At 46.5% G+C, this 22,298-nt stretch overlaps 1 protein-coding gene and 1 long non-coding RNA gene across 5 annotated transcripts in view; one reads left to right on the top strand and one right to left on the bottom strand.

Annotated features, from left to right (window-relative positions):
• Positions 1-1,889: 1,889 nt before the first annotated feature.
• LOC125417045 (uncharacterized) lies at positions 1,890-12,882 on the bottom strand. The gene is made up of 3 exons (XR_015738448.1): positions 12,719-12,882; positions 10,239-10,312; positions 1,890-4,704 (listed from the first exon to the last, which is right to left on the bottom strand). It is a non-coding gene; the product is annotated as an uncharacterized LOC125417045 (long non-coding RNA).
• Plekha7 (pleckstrin homology domain containing A7) overlaps positions 12,664-22,298 on the top strand; it is a 187,110-nt gene continuing 177,475 nt past the window's right edge. For all 4 annotated transcript variants that reach the window (XM_085692974.2, XM_085692966.2, XM_085692967.2 and 1 more), the window contains exons 1-3: positions 12,664-12,770; positions 12,874-12,950; positions 13,040-13,097. In XM_085692974.2, the coding sequence (XP_085549100.2) occupies positions 12,688-12,770; positions 12,874-12,950; positions 13,040-13,097 (218 nt within the window). In that variant the 5' untranslated portion in view covers positions 12,664-12,687. The remainder of the gene's footprint in view (positions 12,771-12,873; positions 12,951-13,039; positions 13,098-22,298) is intronic.

Consider the following 22,298-nt stretch of genomic DNA (forward strand, 5'->3'; position numbering starts at 1 on the left):
AAGCATATGGATATCGGAATGTTAACCTAGGTTGTCTACAAAAGCTGCCAGTGCTTTCAACCACTGATCCATCATATATACTTGCCCACCAGAAGAGGGCACCAGGTCTCATTATAGATGGTTGTGAGCCACCACGTGGTTGTTGGGAATTGAACTCAGGACCTCTGGAAGAGCAGTCGGTGCTCTTAACCTCTTAATCTCTGAGCCATTTCTGCAGCCTGAAACCAGCACTTGTATCCACATAACCAAACCAAACCAAACCAAAACAAAACAGTTGAGAGCAGTAAAGAGTGCTTGCTCTCATCCAGAAGACCCAGGTTAGGCTCCCATCACCCACATTAGGTGGGGTAAGCCCAACTCCAGGAATCTGACACCCCTTTCTGGTCTCCACAGGCACCACGCTCATGTACACACACCCACAAAGCCCACCCCCACCTGCACATAAATCTTCAAAAACATTTAAAAAATGCCCACACATTGTCTGTTGGTTTCCATTCTATAACATATTGTAGACATGGGTATGGTACCATAAAATACCACCTAGTGACACTATAGTCATCTTTATTTTGTTTTATTTATTTATTTTGGTTTTTCGAGACAAGGTTTCTCTGTGTAGCCCTGGCTGTCTTGGAACTCACTCTGTAGGTCAGGCTGGTCTTGATCCACCTGCCTCTGCCTCCCAAATGCTGGGATTAAAGACATGTGCCACCATCACCACCACCCAGTAATCCTATTTATAGAAGCCACTCTAGGATGTTTGTACAGGATGAAATGAAATCACTCAGATGTCTGCAGACAGCGTGCATCCCTTTGAGGTAGCCCAGGCTGCCTTCAACTTGTAATCTTTCTGTCTGAGTCTCAGTCGTGCTAGGGAGAGAGACACCTATCTGGGAGGTCACCTTTCTTGGAATCTGTCTCCATTGCCTAGCAAGGCATGGCTATGACTTTCTATGGTGTTCCATTGCTTCCCACGAGAGAGCAGTTGCAAAGCAGGAGCATTTTCTATGAAAAGGCATTAGGGACATTGGTTTTAGCTCATGTAAAGCGCTTCCAAAACAGCAACTGGACTTTGTAGACTGCCTTGGTGATGTCTGTGGGTCCTCTGGGCATAAGGATAGGGTGTTTCCAGTACTCTGGAATCCGGAGTCACTGAAACAGTGTGACAGGCAGCACATACTGCACCAGGTCACAGCTCAGAGGAACTCTGGGGCCACTGCAGTCTTGTACAATGTGTCAGCCTTACGGTCTTGTAGTTCCCTGTGACTCTGGAAAGCTGACTGATTAATAAGCACAGACGTGACAATAGGGTACCAGCCTGCTAAGAAGTGTTCAGGGCTCTTAGCTTTTCTCTTTTCCTCTTAACAAACAACAGTCTAGAAGACGTTAGGAGGGTCTGGGAAGGCAGTGCATGCTGGACGTGTACATGCGGAGGAGCAGGAGAAGAAGGGGAAGCTACTTGGTCAAGAACAGGGCACCAAAGAAGCCAAGCAGGGTAAGGAGGATGTCTCTTGAGAGATGACTCCGGGAGGTGGAGTGGGAGTGGGAAAGGCACAGGGCCCAGTGAGAGGGGGTTCCTCCAGAAAGAATGGATACATGAGGAAAGTTCAGGATTAGAAGGAAGCCAGCCTGGTGATGCACACCTTTAGTCCCAGCTCTCAGGAAGCAGAGGCAGGAGGGTCTCTGAGTTACAGGTCATCCAAGACTACATAGTGACAGCCTGTATCAGTCGAACAAACAGATTCAAGGGTAGTAATCTGGTTACAGTTTGTGGCTGTTCTCAGGGGCCTCTCATTGAAGCTTATGTTCACTGTCTGTTTCAGTGAGCTATTGACTGCTATTGACTGGAAGAAGTATGTAGCTAAAGAGGAACCATGAAAAAGAGCACCATTAAAAAAAAGCCTGATTTTAATCATAGAGGCTTAAACTGCTCATATAGGAGGAGGCCCTTGTTCACAGGAAATTCATCTTTTTGTTTTGTTTTCCAGTGCTGGGATTGAACATAGGTCCGAACACGAGCTAGTCAAGCACCCTACCTCAACTTATCCCAGTCATGGAAATACCTTACAGTGTTGGGATGCACTGGGTTGGGTGGTCCCAGGACATAATGTGGGCAATGTATGTGCAAAAAGATTTGAGAAAATTTTTTTTCTTTGTAATTTGTAAATGAAAGAGAAACACACACACACAGACACAGACACACAGACACACAGACACATACACACACACAGAGAGAGAGAGAGAGAGAGAGAGAGAGAGATTTTAGTTTTTCCTGAACCTAAATGGAAAAAGAAATGCAGAGAAGGCAGGAAAGCTGAGAATGGAGGACCTGCAGGAAGACACGAGGACAATCTTCACCTTGGCTATTAAATTTTTGGAGACAGGAGTCACTACGCATCTCTGCCAGACCTCAAACTTCTTGATTTAAGCAATCTTCCTGCCTCAACCTCCACATTGCTAAGATTAAGTAGAAATCATCTCCCACACCTTCTCCCTCTTCTTCTCCCTCCTGCATCCTTTCTCAAGAATTCTCAAAAATTCGATCTTGGGAAGTCTCAAATCCTTTTGCTTTTCCCTGTTGTTCTAAAATTTTAGCCTCATTCCTGAAATAACATTTAAACATCAACTGGGGCCCATCATCCAGGACTGCTGAAGCTAACTGGAGCCAGTCATGTGATATAGCCTTAATGCTTTAGAAGCCCATGTCTGTATTATCTCCCTAACAAATGCAGAATGCAAGCCATAAATTATGACAGTTTGCTTAATTTCTTTTAGATAATTCATTTCTATAGATATCCATCTACCTTCTTTGATCCTTTCGGGCCTTTAGTACTTGATGCTTTGTCAGAGTAGATTACAGGGTAGGAAGCTAAAACCCTGGGTAAATCATCTCTGACAGCCACTGATGATGTTGAATTCTGTCCTTGTACCTTCTTTCCCTGTTCATCAGCTCCAATAATTTCCTCAATCATTTCAAATCTTTTTACTACTGTCTTTTGTAATGCATGAATCTTCTGGCCTGTATATGTTTCTAGTGATTTCATTGAGGCACCTAGCCTCTGGTCCTCATTCTGCACATGTGGTTCCAAGGTCTGAAGTTTCTCCTTTAAAGATAACACCTCATCCTCGGATATTATTTGAATAGTGTGTAGACTGCTATCCTGGAGAGATGCTTTATCTACTAACCTATCGTAATTTTTAACAAATTTTGATTGTCAAATTCAACAGTATGAATTCTTTCAGATAATTTCTCAGTACCCTTAGACATGGATTCAATTTTGTCTGTCAAATTAATGTTACCCTTTTCAATAGTATTAATTTTTTTCAGGTAACTTTTGATTCTCGATGATATTAATCCTGTCAACTAGGTATTCATTATTAGTCTGTAAAGACTGTATTATTTCTAAAAGTCCTCATTCTTGGCTCTGTTATCAAACCATTTTCTTAAGGATATAATATGAGGAAAAAAGCTGAGTCCCAATATCCAATAAGTGGATGTATCACCATAACCATATAAGCCTTGCAGAATACAGTCCATAGTACTAGCAAAAAAAGTTACTAAAAGTTTCAATGTTAATGTAGTCTGTCACATTGAGATCCAGTAAATTGTTTTAGGTGTAATAATCTTTATTGTCCAGCAGGTGTCGTGGTTGCAGAGTCACGACTAGCAGTGATGCAACCCAGAGACCCTTAACTAAGATACTTATTTTCTCACTTTCCCCTTATGTGTCTCTAACTCTGGACTAACATGATAGTTTCTTAGGACAGGGTAGAGGTTTTGTATTTTTTTTAAAGATTGATTTATTATGTAAACTGTATTCTACCTGCATGTATGCCTGCATGCCAGAAGTAGATACCAGATCTCATTGTAGATGGTTGTGAGCCACCATGCAGTTGCTGGGAGTTGAACTCAGGACCTCTGGAAGAGCAGCCTGTGCTCTTATTCTCTAAGCCATTTCTTCAGCCCCGATTTTGTAACTTTTTAGATAGGATCACAGTGTCTTAGCCTGGCCTTGAACTCTTGTGTAGCCAAGAAGACCTTAAACTTTTGATCCTTCTGCCTCAACCTCCTGAGTACTGGAATTACAGGTATGTGCTGCCATGCCTAGTTTTTTCTTTTTCTTTTTCTTTTTCTTTTCTTTCTTTCTTTCTTTTTTTTTTTTTTTGTGGCACTTGGGATTGAAACCAAGGCTTCATACAAACTAGGCAAGCACTCTCCCAACTGAGTCATGGAAAGGGATCTTAAAAGAAAAGCAGCAACAGAAATACAGCGGCTCATATCAGAGAAGTGAAGACGGGCTGAGGGCTGAGGAGACCTTCTGTGGGGGGGAGTGGGGGGAGCTGATTCACTACAGTGGGGACCTTGACGGCTTAGGGGGAGCTTAACAGCAGGTGGGCAAGGTGGGGCTTTATTAGGCACCTGGCTGGAATAGTCCATGTTGGTGTTCTAGCTTCAGGGTGGGGGTTTATTAGGCACCTGGCCAGGATAGCCCATGTTGGTGTTCTAGCTTCAGGCTCTGCAGTGGTTTCAGCCTCCTGTCCTCCCACATTGAAAGGACTCATTTCTAAGCCCTTATTCCAGTAGTGAGAGCTCCAGATGTGGGTTCCAGGCTGTGTCACAGTCTGCTACCATGCCCCACAGTTTGCTGCGGAGAGCAGTATGTGGAGCCACAGGGCTGACTCTAAAGTCACCAGGCCATGCTGTCCCTAGAGAGAACACAGGGAGTAATGGATCACCTGGAGGTAGAAAATTCTTTCATACACATTTGGTTGACACAATCACATTTTTGTTGCTTATTTGCGAAAGGGTCTCACTACTGTAGCTCACGCTGACCTGGAACTCAAGATCCTCTTGTCTCAGTCTCCTGAATCACAGCTGGAATTATAGCTTTGACCCGCCATGTCAGCCCTAAATCACATTTGGACTCACCTTTGAATATGGATTTCTGCGCACTTAAATTGAGGGGACAGTGTTGTGCTCAGCACGAGGGCCAAAGGAAAGAGCCTCTGGGAAAAAATTCCATTTACCGTAGCTGGTGCTTTATCTGGAAACAGATATGTAGGCAGGAGTTCATGGAAGCTATCTCGAGAGTGGTCCAAGCCTAGACTCCAGCTTCTGAAACCGTGTGCCATGACATCATATGGAGATGATAACTCAGGATGAGGGTCCCAAAAGGGTGACAATGCAAAAAATGGTTCTGAGTGCAGAACCACCAAAAATTAATTTAAAACCAAATGTGTAATACTTCTGAGATGTTTCTGGAAGTTCTTCCCGTGCTGCATCATGTGACCTCACCAGAGTCTTCTGAACACACATCAGGAGCATTTTGCACTGTGTGTGCACCATCATGCCATGCAGTGCCAACCAGCATGGCCTGAAACATTTGGTTGAGGTCCAAGGTTACCCAGCTATGAACTATGGTGTTGCTGCTGTACATACTGTTCTCTGCTTTGAGAGAAATGTGATGGTTTCACTATGGGAAACAAAGACTTTAATATTTTCATAGGATTCATCCCTCAAGATGCAAGTGTCAAATTAGCATATCTTTGGGTTGTATTGTGTTAGAATATTTGATATAAAATTTTATTTTAGGGACTCACAACCATCTATAACTCCAGTTCCAGAGGATCTGATGCCCTGTTCTGACTTCCATGAGCACCAGGCATGCATGTGGTCCACAGACATACATGTGCACAAGACATTCATACCCATATATAAATTTAAAAAATATTTTATTTTATACGTAAGGGTGTTTTGTCTGCATGTATTAATAGGTTTTCTGTACCCCACAGTAGGTTTCTCCACTGATGCAGTAAGTCAGATCAAGCCAAATTGAAAAAGTATAGCAACAGGTTTATTTGAGCAAAGCAACTCCTGGGCGGGTTCTCCAGTCCCAGAGATTAAGGCAGGAGAAGCCACATGCCTGAACTAAAGTAGCGAGCTTATATAGGTTGTAGGCAAGGGGGTGATGATGTGTCCGCCACAAGCTGGGTTTATGCCCAAATATAATCAAAAGCTGAGCCCTTTAGGTGGGGACTTGGGCCCCTGGCAACTTCAGGGGAGAAAACTCCAGTAGCCACCAAGAATTATTAATTTGGGAACTGAGCTTTTCGGTGCCTTTTCTTTGTTAGGAGATTCTCTGAGTGGGCGGGGTTTGGCGAGGGAGACAGGAATGGGGCTTTCCGAATCATGCAGGGGCGAGCTGGAGGTTCCAACCATCTGCAGTACCCACAAAGGCCAGCCCAGAAAGTGACAGATGGTCGTGAGCTGCCTTGTGGGTACTGAAATTGAACCTGAGTCCTCTAGAAGTTCAACCAGTGCTTTTAACCACTTAGTCATCTCTTTAGCCCTAGAATTGCTGATTATAAAAACTACTATTTGAAGCCAGGCAGTGGTGGAGCACGCCTTTAGGCCCAGCACTCCGAAGGCAGAGGCAGATGGATCTCTGTGAGCTCAAGGCCACCCTGGTCTACAGAGCAAGTTCCAGGACAGCCAGAGCTCTTACACCAAAAAAACCCTGTCTTGAAAAAACCAAAAATACCTGGCTCAGTGGTTAGGAGCACTGACAGTTCTTCCAGAGGACCTGGGTTCAATTCCCAGCACCCACATGGCAGCTCACAACTTGTAACTCTGCCCAGGGGATCTGACACCCTCACAAAATACCAATGCACAGAAAGTAAAAATAAATAAATAATTTAAAAAAAGAAAGAAAAAACCAAAACCAAAACAAACAAAATTATTAGAGTTCTAACATGGATTTTCTAACAAAATCATTAAATGAATTTTGGCTTGGGGTTGGTACAGAATTCACAATTTCTGAAAAGGCCTTAAACATCCTTCTCTCGGTTTGCATTATGAATTCATGCAAAGCAGTATCAACAACAATTAAATTCATAATATTCTTAAAAACATCATAGATTCTCAGCCAAGATGGAATTTTTATGTAAAAATAAACACATCCATTTCATTAGCATGCAAGTTCATCTTTAACTTTAATAAATAGTAAAATTATAAATATACCAAATAATTTTTGTTGTTGTTGTTCTCAGGGTTTCTCAGTGTATCTCTGGCTGTCCTGGAACTTACTTTGTAGACCAGGCTGGCCTCGAACTCACAGAGATCCACCTGCCTCTGCCTCTAGAGTGCTGGGATTAAAGGCATGTGCCACCACCGTCTGACTCCAAATAATCATTTTAAAATAAGTTAATGGCCAGGTGGTGGTGGTGCATGTCTTTAATCCCAGCACTCTAGAAGCAGAAGCAGGCGGATCTCTGAGTTCCAGGCCAGCCTGATCTGTAGATTGAATTACACAGAGAAAGTGTTTTGAAAAACCTAAATAAATAAGTTTATGATTTATTATCAGTAAAATTTTTACTGTCCATCTGTCTTACATATCTATGTATTAGGAGTCATAAGTTTAAAGGTTTAAGAGCCCTGGCCTGGACTTCTTTACATGCTAAACCATGTGGCTTTGGACAACCCACTTCCCCTCTCTGGGGGCTTTGGTATCCTATTCTGGAAACAGAGACAAGAGTGCTCATCTTGCCCACCCCAGAGAAGCACTCAAGTTCCTATGTATTCAAGCAATCTTAAGCCCCATCCCCATAGAACCAGCCCAAGTGCTGATACATGAACTCAGGTAAAGAAAATATAAGTCTCAAAATAGCCATTCTTTGTTTTTCTTTCTTGGAAAGATTCCTGTGACCAGACATGTGCTGGGGAAACAGTACTTTTTCTTCTGATTAATCACATCCATCTAGGATGGAACGACATGGTCTCTCTGAACCCAGACTTGATGTCGGTTCTTAGACTGTAGTGTGCCTCTCCTTAATCACAGAGAGCGAAATGTGAAAAAGTATGTAGTGGTGGTTATTAACTAGTGTGCATTAGAAATACCTGGGGCTGGAGAGTTGGCTCAGCAGTTAAGAGCACTGGCTGCTCTTCCAGAGGTCCTGAGTTCAAGTCCCAGCAACCACTTGGTGGCTCACAACCATCTGCAATGATATGAGTGCCCTCTTCTGGCTGTTTTCTGTGTGTCTATCTCTCTCATTGTACTGGGGATGGTTCAGGGACCCACACGTGCTAGACGAATGCTCTACTGATGAGCTATCTCCTCAGTTCCTACACCTTTTTGGGGGGTGGGGGTGTAGTATGAGACAGGGACTATATAGCCCAGAGTGGCTTCAAGCTCCTTATGTAGCCTGGCTTTGAACTCCCCATGCTTCTGGCTCCACTTTCCAAGTGCTTGGGTTACTGATGTGGAACACCATGCCAGACCTGGTGTATATTTTTCACAGAGAGGGCACTTTACCTAAGAGTGTTTTTATATTTAAACATTTAAATGTGAAATGAAGTTGAAGCTGTCATGCATCATTTCCCTGCAAAGTCCTGTGATTTTCATCATCATAGCTGTGACTTATACAACTATATTTTATTATTGCTTTTGTTTTGTTTTTGAGACAAGGTCTTGATATGTAGCCCGGACTAGCTTGAATTAGCGTCTCCGACCTCAGCCAGGCAAGTGCTGTCAAGTGATCACCGAGTTACCTCCTCAACATTTCACTGCTGTAATTTTAAAGAATAAATAATTTAAATTACATTTAGGGGACTGGAGAGATGGCTCAGTAGTTAAGAGCATTGGCTGTTCTTCTTGGGTTCAATTCCTAGCACCCATATAAAAGCCAGCAGTGGTCTATACCTCCAGTTCCAGGAAATCTGATGCTAGCTGCCAGGTAGCTCTAAGGCTACCACATGTATATGACACATAGACACAGATGTCAAACACCCATACACATAAAATACATTTTTTGGACTGGAGAGATGGCTCAGCGGTTAAGAGTACTGATTGTTCTTCCAGAGGTCCTGAGTTCAATTCCCAGCAACCACATGGTGGCTCACAACCACCTGTAATAAGATCTGGTGCCAACTTTTGGCCTTCAGGGGCACATGCAGGCAGAACATTGTTTATATAATAAATACATAAATCTTTGAAAAAAATACATTTCTTTTTGTTTGTTACAAGGTTTCTCTGTGTAACAGCTCTGGTTGTCCTGGAACTCACTTTGTAAACCAGGCTGGCCTCAAACTCAGAGACTTCTGCCTCCCTAGTGCTGGGATTAAAGGCATGTGCCACCATACCCAGCCCTAATGATTTTTTTTTGGATCCCTAATGAATTTTTTATGATTTATTTATCTTTATTTTATGTGCATTGGTGTGAAGGTGTCAGATCCCCTGGAACTGGATTTTCAGACAGTTGTGATCTGCCATGTGGGTGTTGGGAATTGAACCCGGGTCCTCTAGAAGAGCAGTCAGTGCTCTTAACCACTGAGCCATTTCTCCAGCCCTCCCTAATGAATTTTTAAAATTAATATTGGATATTAGATTTTGAGAATGTTATAGAGTCAAATGTGAATTTTTTTAGGTTGACTTTGCTCTTTGAAAACTTGGTATTAACATCTTCGTTGGTTTTGTTTTGTTTTTTGATACAGGGTTTCACTGTATAGTCCTAGTTGTAGGCAGACTTTTCTGTCCCACCAGCCAGTTCCCAAACAACCAGAGACTTAATATTAATTATAAATGCTCAGGCAATTGCTTAGGTTCACTTTTAGCTAGTTCTTATTACTTGAATTAACCCATTTATATTGATCTAGGTGCTTCCCTGAGTCTTGTTTACCTCATGTATGTACTTCCCACCTACTCTGTGTCTCATGGCCTCTCCTGAGACTCCACCCTCTTTCCCCCAGCATTCTCTCTGTCCAGAAAATCCTGCCTAAGCATCGACCAATCATCTTTTTATTAACAATGAGAACAACAAGACTTCACAGTATACAAAATGCTTATTCCACAGCATCTGGCTGTCCTGAAACTAGCTGTGTAGACCAGACTGACCTCAAACTCAGAGATCCACCTGCCTCTGCTCCTGATGCTGGAGTCATAGGTGTGCACCACTACCCAGCTGGTATTAACGTCTTGAGCTCCACCCTCATGGCTGTATGCCAAGTTTTTGTTGGGAAGTCAAATTCTGTGGCATAGGAGAGGGACTGGTTATTTAACCAACCACCTTTAAGAGGCCATTTCTAGTTTTTGTTCTTATAGATGAAGCTGCTGTAAATGTTCATACACACATTTTATGAGGAAAAAACCCACTTTTTTTTCTGGAACAACTCCTCATGAATATACTTTCAGGGTAGTATGTGATCAAAATATTTTTTAAGAATATTTTTTATTTTATGTACTTACATTTTGCCTGCCTGCCTGCATGTGCACCACATGTGTTCCATGTGCTCAAAGTTCAGAAGAAGGTATACAAACCCCTAGAACAGGAGTACAAATATTTGTGACCCACCAAGTAGGTGCTGGGAACCGAACCCAGGTCCTCTACAACAGCAGTAGTATGCACACTTAACACTGAAGGGACATCATTGTGCGATAATCTTCTGGTGGTGGAGTTTCCTGGTCAAAGTAATGTGTACTTGTAATAGCTGCTGCCAAATTGCTTTCAAGAAGGCAGAATCATTTTTATAGTCCCAGCAACAATGAACAAGAGTGTTTGTCTATTTATTTATTTATTTATTTATTTATTTATTTATTTATTTTTGGCTTTTTGAGACAGGGTTTCTCTGTAGCTTTGGAGCCTGTCCTGGCACTTGCTCTGTAGACCAGGCTGGCCTCGAACTCACAGAGATCCGCCTGCCCCTGCCTCCTGAGTGCTGGGATTAAAGACATGCTCCACCACCGCCCGGTCTGAATATTTTTTTTAAGCCAATCCAACGTCTATAAAATAGAATTTCACTATAATTTTTACTTGTATACTTGATATTATGTAAGGACTAATTATCTTCCCATTTACTTAAAAGTCACTTGTGTTCAGTTTCTATTAACTGTGTCTTCATATCCTTGCCCATCTAATATATTCTTTTTAAATCAGTGTTTAATAATAAAGATGCTATTATTCTGTGTTCGTTTGGTCAAGAACTGGGTCAGAGACAGAAGGCTCCGTATCCCCAAGCACAGCAACTCTCTTCTTATTAACTTCTTCCGAGGAAGGCTCCCTTTGTCTTCCTAGCACTCCACACCCCTTTCATAGGTCAGCCTGTGCTCCATTAGGTTCCCCTGGAGCGCTCCAGCCGTGCCTCCTTCGGGGTCCAGCCTACTCCCACCTCTCTCCTTCCAGGGCCCACTGTGCAGCCCTACTCAGGTGAGCCTTTGCAGACCTGCAGCTATGTCCCTGCAAGGCTGGCCTGACCCTTGCCCACAGCCTAACTTCCTGCTCCACCCACTTCCAGTGTGACCAGGACAGGGTGTCTGAGGGTTTTCCATTCTCCTATCGAGGAATTACTAAAAGCATGACCCAGGATTGTTCAGGCACCCAGGATCGTCCCTGTGGTTTGGGACAGACCAAGGCCCCTTCTCTTGTCCAACTGACACATTTAGTTTTGGGGAGAACAAGAGAGTTACACACACAAATGTCAGTTAGGTGCAAACAAGTGAGTTAAAGCAGCAGAAGGGTCTCTTGTGCTCTGGGGGTTCAGGAGAGACCCCCCAAGAGTTGAATACTTAAAGAGGTAAGTGTTACAGGCTGCGGACTGAGTAGGGAAATCTAGGCAGCGCCTCTTTTTGTCACTCTTGAGAAGTGAAGGCAGATGCAGCCTGTGATCTCGGCAGTTTCAGATGTGTGGGAGCATGAAGAGGACCAAGGTGGTCCTGGCCCACGGCCCTGCTGTGAGCTGGGGAAGATGAATGCCAGCTTGCCCTGGGGTTACTAGAGCGCCCACTGTGTGCCAGGGTTCAGCGAAGCTGCTCCACCAGCTCTGCTCACAGCCCCTCCTAGACCCCATTCTTAAACTTTACTTTTTGTTTTTTATGGCAGTGTCTCATAGTAGCCCTTGCTGTCCTGAAACTCTTAAACAGCTCTGGCTGTCTCTCGACTAGCAACAATCCTCCTGCTTCAGTCTTCCCAGAGCCGGAATCACAGGCAATTCAGTCTTCCCAGAGTCGGAATGAGAGGCCAGCCTTTCACTTATTTTACAGAAGCCCTGGAGGCTGCTCCGGAATCCAGCAGAAACCTGTTCGGTGCTCCTAGGCTAAGAAAGAAGCATACTTCCGGGGAAAAGGGAAAAGAAGCTGCGGGTGTGCAGGTCGGCTGGTTTTCCTGAAGCAAAGGTGTGTGTGTGCGTGTACGTGTGCGTGTGTGTGTGTGGTGGGGTCAGTCTGTTCCATCGCCCGCAGATCTCAGGGGACAAAGGCTGAGGGGCCCTGCGCTCCGGCCGGCCCCTGCACCAGGGAACTTTGGAGTCACCAGCCGCGACATCTCGGGCTCAGACACCAGACCGAGTCACCAAAGTTGGGAGCCCACGCAACATCCAGCACGGAGGACACAGTGAGGTCCAGCCAAGTCGCTCGTATCTCAGCCCCTTCCCACTTTAGCCTCGCTCCCTCACTCCTTCCAACTTCTTGGACCCCTCTCCCTACCCCTCCCCACATTTTGTCCCTCTCCTCCCTATTCCCATCTAACTCCTTGCCCCTCACTTCTTGCTACTCCAGCTCCCTGTTTCTTATCCTTCCCATTCACTCAGTCCTAACTTCGTGCACCCCTGTCCCCCACCCCCGCCGCCGCGCCCCGCCCCTTACCCCGCCCCTTCACCCCTCCCCCCCCTCCCCCGGCCCGGGGCTCTGGCGCTGGGCGAACATGGCGGCGGCGGTCGGGCGGGACACCCTACCTGAGCACTGGTCGTACGGCGTCTGTCGGGACGGCCGTGTCTTCTTCATCAAGTGCGCGAGGGGCGGCGGCACTCGGGTGGGGTCGGGCGCCGGGGGCTGGGGCCCGGGGCGGGCGTGTGAGGCGGTGGCGCTAACAGGTGCACCTCTCCCGCAGTGACCAGCTCGGCTGCACGACCTGGCTGCACCCGCGGACCGGCGAGCCGGTCAACTCGGGTCACATGATCCGCTCAGGTGGGCGCGGGGCCGTCGGGGGGCGGTGTCGGGTGTCGGGGGGCGCCACGGCCACGGGAGTTTGACCGACTTTTCTCGCCTTCCCACAGACTTGCCGCGCGGCTGGGAGGAGGGCTTCACGGAGGAGGGCGCCAGCTTCTTCATCGAGTGAGTGAGCCCGCACCGCGGCCGCACCTAATTCGCTCCCGCGCAGCCTTGGCGGGCTCGGCGCTCGGGGTTTGTGTGCCCGAGGGTGGCGGGCTCGGGGACGGCCGCGCACCCGGGCTCGCAGCGCCGCAGGGGGCCTGGCCTGGTCCCGCCCGCCCGCGGTCGAGCCAGCAAACTCCGCAGCTCCCGGGACACGCCTACCCCCGGGCGTGCGTTGGGCACAGTGGCGGGTGTCAGGGAGTGGGGCTCGTGTGGGTCGGGAATGTGGCCTGAGGGCTTGGGCGTGGGGGAGGGGGAAGGGGGCCCGCGACGCTAGTGGAAGGTGGTGTCTGGCCACGCTGGCTGAGATCGCCTGGGAGAGTTGGAGCGCGACCCCGGCGACTGCATCCCTGTTCTCCGGTGATGGGATGGGGGTGGGGCTCCCGGTCAGCCAATGATAATCCTGGAACTCTACCCGCGAGTCTTCGGCGGGCGCCGGTCGCAGGCGAACGCGCACTGTCTGCTTTGCCTGGGCTAGTAGAGTGGGAGCTTTGCCGCCTGAGCCGCGGGGTGCTGCTCCACCAGTTTCTCTGGGTCCGTTGGGCTGTGTGGATCGATCTCGAAGCCACAAGGGGCACGCGTACAGTCTTAATCTTTCCCGCTCCGGGAAGGTACCTGTGTGTCGGTGTTCCTCGCTTTGCTTCCTGTGGTTCCTGGGAGTCAGAACTTGTCTTTGATCCTTTGCCCCACTGGCATAGAGTAGGAGCTCGGTAAATGTTTGTTTATCGAATGAATGAACTAGCCAAAGGTCTTCCGGCGGGTGGTTTGACTAGCACTAGGTGTATGTACTGTGGGGGACTGTGATTCAGAATTCATATCTTCACCAAGTTGGAAACACGGTTTAGACCTGGGTCAGAATATGTGAAGAAAGTCCCCGAACCTCCTTCACCACTTGGGACTCGCTGGGACTGATGGATGAGATTTATGGAAGGGAGGTGCTCACTGTTCCTGCCCGCTGATTTGATACCCACAGGAGGAAAGAAAACAGAGCGAGCAGGCAGCGGCGACTGCTGTGCAGAAAATTAGCACGAAGGGATGTGAGGAGTGTTGGATGACTTGTTGGATTGGAAGGTTGTGATGACGTTTTCTGAGCAGGTGACATTTGGAGTTTGAATGACAAGACGGATCCTTGCTGTGGTGGCCAGTAGGGGCAAATCAGTTCAGAAAAATGTTTAAGGCAGAAAACCTTCAAGTTTAGCAAGCGACGAGGCTCGTGTGGCTTGAAGGTGGTGACCAAGGGAGAGTGACGCTAAGGGAGTCCCAGGTAGGGAGGTAAATGGTGAAACTGGACCAAGGTAAAGAGCTGCTAAGCTCTCGTCTGGGCACAGGGAGGAGACTCAGGTTTTTAAATGGGACAGTGGCGTGCTCTGCTTGGCCGTTTTAGGCAGAATGGGGTCTGGTGGGCAGCTGTGCCAGGCAGCAGAGAGTAATAGGAGGCTGTGATTGTGGTCCAGAGAAAACTAATAGAGGGTGGAGAACAGACATGGAGAACTGTGTTTAGATTCGGGCTGTGCTTTGGATGGAGGGTTTAGACCTTTCTAACGGATTGGATGCTGTCTGAGAGAAAGAACATTCAAAGACGACTCAACTCCTAGGAGACTAGGGAGAGAGCTCACTCAGTTCCTAAAGTGCTTGTCACACAGGCATGAGGACTCCTCCTAGAGCCCATAAAAATCCAGCGCAGTGGCGTACATTTGTAATCCTAGCTCTGGGGAGGTGGAGACAGGAAAGCCTGGGGCTTGCTGGCCAGTCATCCTAGCCTAGTCTGTAAGTCCCAGGTCCCAGGGAGAGAAGCAATCTCCAAACCCAAGGTGGGCATCTGAAAAGCAACACGTGAATTTGACTTGGCTTTTATATCCACGCATACATACACACTCACACACATGTGCACATGTACACACAAGAACGCACACAAGTATACACGTACAAACTCACACATGCCCATAGATGACTTCTAGAGGTACCTGGATGGTGGTACCCATATCTGTGAGATGGGAAGGCTGGGGTAGAAGCAGGCTTGAATAGATGACAAAAAAGATTTATGCCAGGCAGTGTTGGCACACACTTTTGGTCCCAGCACTGGGAGGCAGAGGCAGGTGGATCTCTGTGAGTTTGAGGCCAGCATGGTCTACAGAGCCAGTTCCAGGACAGCCAGAGAAACCCTGTTACACAGAGAAACTCTGTCTTGAAAAACAACAACAAAATGATCTCATTTTGCGGTTTTATATTTAAGATGGGACTGTGGGGGACTGGAGAGATGGCTCAGGGGTTAAGAGCACTGGCTGCTTTTCCAGAGGCCGTCAATTCAATTCTTAGCAGCCACATGGTGGCTCACAACCATCTGATGCCCTCTTCAGGTATACATGCAGACAGAAAACTGGATACATAATAATAAGTCTTTTTAAAAAAAGTTGGAATAGGCCATATAGATCGGTAGTTCTCAACCTGCAGTCATGACTCCTCTGGGGTCTGACAACTCTTTCAACAAAGGTCACCAAAGTCCATTGGAAAACATGGATATTTATATTGCAATTCATCACAAGAAAGTATTGATATTTACATTACAATTCATAACGACAAAATTACTGTTAGGAAGTAGCAATGAAAATAATTTTATGGTTGGTGTCACCATAACATGAGGAATTATATTAAAGTGCTGCAGCATTAGGAAGGTTGAGATAGATGTATGACTCTGAAGCTTGGGGCTGAGAGTGAGCGAAAGTGTGCATGTGCACTTGCACGCTGTAGTGTGCCATGGGGTGTGCAGAGGTCAGAGGACAATCCTGGGGAGTCTGTTCTCTCCTGGCATCATGTGGTTCCTGGAGAAGGGGGGTCAAACTCAGGTCATTGTCAGGGTTAGTAGTGAGCACCTTTTGCTCACTGAACTATCTGCCTGACCCTGCCTGCTTTCTTAGACTGAGAATTTTTGGATTTGTGATTTTAGGGGTAGGAGAAAAGCATCTTCTAAAGAGTCAGTAAAGTCAGAGGGACCGAGCAGAGTCATGAGTGACTTTGTTTCCTTACGGGGGAAAGACGTGTGGTATTTTCAGGATGCGACAGTTGTTCCTGCTACTTACCAGAGATGGGTTTTGTTTTTCTTTTGGTTTGTTGACAACGCCATCCATGAGTGCCTTAGTTTCTTTCCTGTTGCTGTGATCCAGTGCCTGGACAGGAGCAATTTATTGAAGAAAGTTGTCTTAGTCACTGTTCTATTGTGAAGAGACACCGTGGCCATGGGCAGTTCTTCTAAAGGAACCTTGGGGCAGTTTCAGAGGGTCAATCTGTTCTCATCATGGTGGAAGCATGAGGCAGTCATTGTGCTGGAGCAGTACATCCCCATCCGCAGGTGGGGAGAGAGAGAGAGAGAGAGAAAGAGAGAAACAGATACAGAGAGACAGAGAGAGACTGGGCCTGGAGTGGGCTTTTGAAACCTCTAAACACACGCCCAGTGACACACTTCTTCCAGCAAGGCCACATCTCCTAGTCCTTCTAATCCTTTCAAACAGTTCCACTCCCTGGTGACAAAGCATCCAGAACTATGAGCCTATGGGGGCCATTCTCATTTGCATCACCACAGAAGGGAGGGGCTTATTCCCGGCTCACAGTTCAAGGTCACAGTCTGTCATGGCAGGGGTCAAGACAGCAGGAACCGAAGCAGCCGCTCACACTGCACTGACAGACGTGGAAAATGCTTGCACTGCTGACGTTCTCCTTTGTAAGCCCAGGAATAATGCTTCTTACTTTTTAGGTGGGTCTTTCTATTTTGATTTACTTAATTCCAATAATCTCTCACAGGCATGATCTGAATAACTGAATCACAGATGTTTCTGGAAGCATGCCCCCCACCCCCGCCAGGTGATTCCAGATCCTGTCCAGTTGTTTAATGTGTTCTGATCACCCCCTCCCCCCCCCACACACCGCATTACTCCTCCTACCCACTCCTACTCCCTCTGGATCCCTTCTTCCTCACAAGTCCCCTCCTCCTTTCATTGTTTTGTTTTGTTTGTTTGTTTTTAAAATTTCTTTGGAAGTATGGAGGCATGAATGCAGGAAATAGCACATACTGGACAAATGTGTCATCTCTAAGCCTCGTCTAGTTTTCTGAGGCAAGATCTTGCTGTGATCCTTAGACTGACTGGTCTTTTTTTTTTTTTTTACGGTTTATTTAACTTTATTTTATGTGCATTGGTGTGAAGGTGTCAGATCCCCTGGAACTGGATCTTCAGACAGTTGGGAGCTGCCATGTGGGTGCTGGGAATTGAACTCAGGACCTCTGGAAGAGCAGTCAGTGCTCTTAACCACTGAGCCATCTCTCCAGCCCCTGACTGGTCTTTTTTTTTTTTAAATTTATTTCTTTATTTTATGTGCATTGGTATTTTGCCTCTGTGTCTGTCTGTGTGAGAGTGTCGGATCCCCAGGAGCTGGAGTTAGAGACAGTTGTGAACTGCCATGTGGGTGCTGGGGATTAAATCTGGGTCTCCTGGAAGAGCAGCCAGTGCTCCCAACTGCTGAGCCATCTCTCCAGCCCCCTGACTGGTCTTGAATTCAGAATCCTCCTGTCTCCGTCTTCCAAGGGCTGGGAGCCCAGGTGTGTGCCATTGCACCCTGTGTAGCAGAGATGTTAATCTAGCGTCTGTTTCTTAAAGCAGAAAACCTTGAACTATGAGATATGGATTTTAGTTTATTTCTGCACTTTTGGCTATGTTTTACATTAGTGATTCTCCCAACTACAGGTGAGATGGTGTGACCATCCCCTTTAAGAAAGATTTTGTGGCCAGGCAGTGGTGGTGCACACTTTTTATCCTAGCACCCAAGTGCATTGGTATTTTTCCTACATGTTTGCCTGTGTGAGGGTGTCAGGTCTTGGAGTTACAGGCAGCTCAGCTGCCATGCAGGTGCTGGGAACTGAACCTGGGTCCTATGGACGAGTAGTCAGTACTCTTAACTGCTGAGCCATCTCTCCAACCTTTTCCTTCCTTCCTTCCTTCCTTCCTTCCTTCCTTCCTTCCTTCCTTCCTTCCTTCCTTCCTTCCTTTCATGATTTATTTATTTTCATTTTATGTGAGTTGGTGTTTTGTTTGCATGTATGTCTGTGTGAGGGTGTTGGATCTCCTGGAGATGGAGTTACAGGCAATTGTAAACTGCCATGTGGGTGCTAGGAATTGGACTTGGGTCCTCTGAAAGAACAGCCAGGGCTCTTAACCATTGAGCTATCTTTCCAGCTCCTGTTCTTAATGATATAAGGTCTCACTATGTAGCTCTGGCCATCCTGAAACTCACTTTGTAGACCAGGGTGACCTTGAACTCATAGGGATCTGCACCATCTGCCACCTTTGTTTTTTTTTTTTTTTTTTAAGACAAGGTTTTGCAGTGTAGTCTGGGCCCTTGCTGGCCTTGAACTTTCTAGCTCCCTAAGAGCTAGTTAAGTACCACATGGTGCTTACTTAATCTTTTTGAGTTCTTAGAAAAAATACAGGAACTGTTACTGGTATTCATAGCTGTTGTCTGATTTATTTACTTAGAGACAGGGTCTCACTCTGTAGCCCTGCTGGTCTGAACACATAATCCCCCTACCTCAGCTTTCTTAATGCTAGGATTATTGGCATGTATCACTGTACCTAGCTTTTTGTTTTATTTTAAGACATAGCCTCATGTAATGAAGCTAGGTACTCAAGGCTGTTACTCTGTCAGGAAGCTGTGCACACCCCCCACCCCCAGCCTTCTTTACTCTTCATTTTGAGACAGACTCTCACTGAGTTGCCTAGGCCAGCCTTGAACTTGCAGTCTTCTTGCCTTAGTTCCCAAGTAGTTGGGATTTTACAGGTCTGAGCCACAGGCTCAGCTCTAGGGCTGCTCTGTGAGTAATCCTCCTTAGGCACTTGTGTGCTGGGGGTCAGGGGGCACATCCCACTCTGCTCAGAGGCTGCTCCTTGAGGGCAGACCTGTCCACTGCTTCTGAGGCTTGACACCCAGTCTGTCCTCTGGAGTCATGGAAGAGGCTGTGTCCCCAAGAAACCTTGGGTATTCATGGTATTCATTAAGTAGTCCAGTCTTCTAAAATTCCTGGCTAGTGAGAGGACTTGTGTATGGAATAGAGGCAGGGAAGCCAAGAGAAGACCTGTTGGGGCTGGTGTTTGGACCCAGGCATCTTGGATGCAGTTACTCATTGTCAATAGCAACACTCAAAGCAGGATCCTGGCCAGTAGGGCCGAGGCAGCCTTTTCTGGCTCCTTGATCATATGAGCTCAGCACTTCTCATCTGGGGATGTCCTCATATATTGGCCATTGGACCAGATCCCCCACTTTCCTTGACTTCCCTTGGCATCTTCTACCTTTGTTCCAAGGTCTAAACAGAGACCAACTGATTACACAAGGTGCCACCTAGCTCAGGTCCTCTAGCCTTATCTTTGGGGTGTTGTGGGGCCATCCTGTGCAGATGCCATTCCCTAGGTAGTAGGACTCGAGAAAGACACGCTGAAGGCTTGGAGTGGAGCTGGTTTTTTATTGTTTCCCCCGGCTCTGTAGCCTGAAACATCCTAGGGGCAGAGCCAGTGACGTAGGTAGCTTCTAGGTCCCATGCAAAATGAAAAGGAAAGGCCCTTTATTGAAAGGTAAGGGGGTGTCAATGAAGGTGCTGTAGTCAAATGGGTGTGGTCACACTAATCTTTGCACTTGGGAGTAGGAGGTGAGGCCAGCTAGAGTCCAAGGTCGTCCTTGGTGACACACTGAGTTAGAGCCCTGTCTGCGCTACAGGAGTAGGACCTATTGGAGTCTCTGTCTCCAAAACACAACAACAAAACAAAGCTGCAATGTAAGACTGTGTTCAACCAACAATTCTGGCATTCTGGAGGTGGAGTCAGGAGGTTCAAGAGTTCAAGGCCATCTTCAGATATAATACTTAATTGTTTAAGAAGCCAGCCAGGGTTACTTGAGCCCCTTTGTCAAACAAAAGGAGATAAATCAACAAACCTACAATATAAAACTTGTTCATATTTTTTTTAGACTTGTCATGTTTTTTTTTTAATTTGCTATTTCATTTTTTTTTTTTTGAGACAGTTTGCATAGCCCTGGCTGGCCTGGAATTTGCTTCTTACACCAGGCTCGCCTCAAACTCAGAGAGGTCTGTCTGCTTTTGCCTCCCCAGTGCTGTGATTAATGGTGCGCATCACTATTTTCTGGTTTGTTTAATATCATTCTAAGTAAAGGAAAGCTTAAAGTATATATTATATGTTTTATAATTCATATCTATTTATATCAAATATCAATATTGATTTACATGTAGATATCAGGTCAGTCACCTCTGATGCTGAATGACTCATCAGCACCATGCCCTCCTATAAAACACAGTACGGGAGTATGCAGACTCAAGGCCCACTGGACAGGATGAGGGGAAGGGAGGCCACGCGGCGCATGGGGACATAGGCTGGGAGAAACGGGAAAGCTGGGCTAGGCGAGAGCCATGGCTTCTAGCCTCCTTCAAAGACACCGTGCTGTAGACCATGGTAAAAACCATACCATGGTTTTTAGGATGTGCCTTGTGCATGTAGCACCTCATCTTTCAGACAGTTTAAAGAGGAAGTGAAGAGTCAGCCAGGTGTGGCAGATGTTGAGGGGGATGTCCCTATTAGCTGGAAGGCCCTTGAGGAAAGCTATTGAAACTTGGATACAGCATTTCCAGAATTTTATTTCAGACCAGAAATTGACAGTCACACAATGAATTCTGGGTGCTAATGACATACGTGTATTTGAAGTGGACCTCCCGAAGCCTCATTGTTGGAGGGTGAGCAGGCTCTCCCACTTGGCTGGCTTGGGTATAACCCCACCCTTTACCTTGCACTTCTGGTGACTTTATCAGGGGGGAAGCCGGATCACGGATTTAGCACTGGATCTGTGGGAAAGTGCTACCAGTTTTCTGTGAGAAGCTGAGGGAAGGATTTAAAGCTGTGGTTTGTGGCACAATCTCAAAACAGGCCCTCCAAAGAGCTGGAGAAACCTCTAAGAAAATGGTTAAAGCTGCCAGGCTCTTGACCCACGGGGGAGCCAGTTACCCCTGCAGCAGGTAGGTCTGTGTGAAGAGGGTGGGTGGGAGTCTCTCCTGCACTGAGTCTCTCCTGTGTTGAGTACTGGATGGAGGACAGGTCGCTCAGAGGACTAGGTTCCCAGCACTACCAAAGAGAAAATAATAAGAAACACTTGCTTGTGCCACGGGACAGCCTTTTCATTCTCTTTACATATCAAGGGGACAAATTTGGCACTTCTTAGACTTTTGACAAGAAGGTTATGAGCAGGAAGCAGGAGGATGGCAAATCCCAGATCTTCCTGGGCTACAGAGCAATGGAGTCCAAAGCCGGTGCAGGTTGTTTAGTGAGGCTGATGCAAACGTAAGGGCAGGGGGATGGGGGAGTTCCCGTTCAGTATTGGATCATTGAATTGCATATACAAGACTCTAGGTCAAGTCACAGTTTTGGAGAGTGGCAGCTAGCAGGACCTACTAGGATGTGGGATACTGGGTTGCTTACTGTGATGCCCACTCCAGCTTAGTGTAGGAGTCAGCATCTCAGACTGGTGTGGTGTTGTGAGTCAATATTGGCACAGGGAAGAACCTGGAGGAATATGGTGGTGCTTGCCTCTTGTCACACGGCTGTCAAAACATTTGTTTTTTGATTTCTGGGGAAGAGAAGCATTTTTGAATGAATGTTTTTGTTGTCTGCAGAGTGTTCCATGAACATTATCTGGTTCAGTCTTAACGTGATTTTATTTTGACTGTAGAGATTTGGTCCATAGGGTAAAGTGATTTTCTTACAGTCACCTGTTAGTTCCCTCTTTCCAGACTCAGAGGGGAGAGGCCTGGAGGTATTTTTACCCAAGCGTGGGCTTCTCAGACACAGGAACCACAGATTTAATGACAGAAGGGAACATGGAACCACAAACTTAATGACAGAAGGGGAAGGTCTGCTTTCCTAGGAGACTGGGATAGAGAAAATGTCATACATGCAGACTTCATTTTGGCTGTGCTGGACTTTGGAACTGCTGCGCAAGCTCTCTACCACCGAATGACTTCCCACCCTTGGTGGTCAAAACAGGGTCTTACTGTGAGTCCCAAACTGGCCACACTGCTGATCCTCCTGCCTCTGCCCCCCAAGTGCTGGAATAACAGGCCTG

The sequence above is a fragment of the Myodes glareolus genome, chromosome 7 (genome assembly GCF_982192425.1).
Source record: "Myodes glareolus chromosome 7, mMyoGla1.1, whole genome shotgun sequence".
Classification (NCBI taxonomy): domain Eukaryota; kingdom Metazoa; phylum Chordata; class Mammalia; order Rodentia; family Cricetidae; genus Myodes; species Myodes glareolus.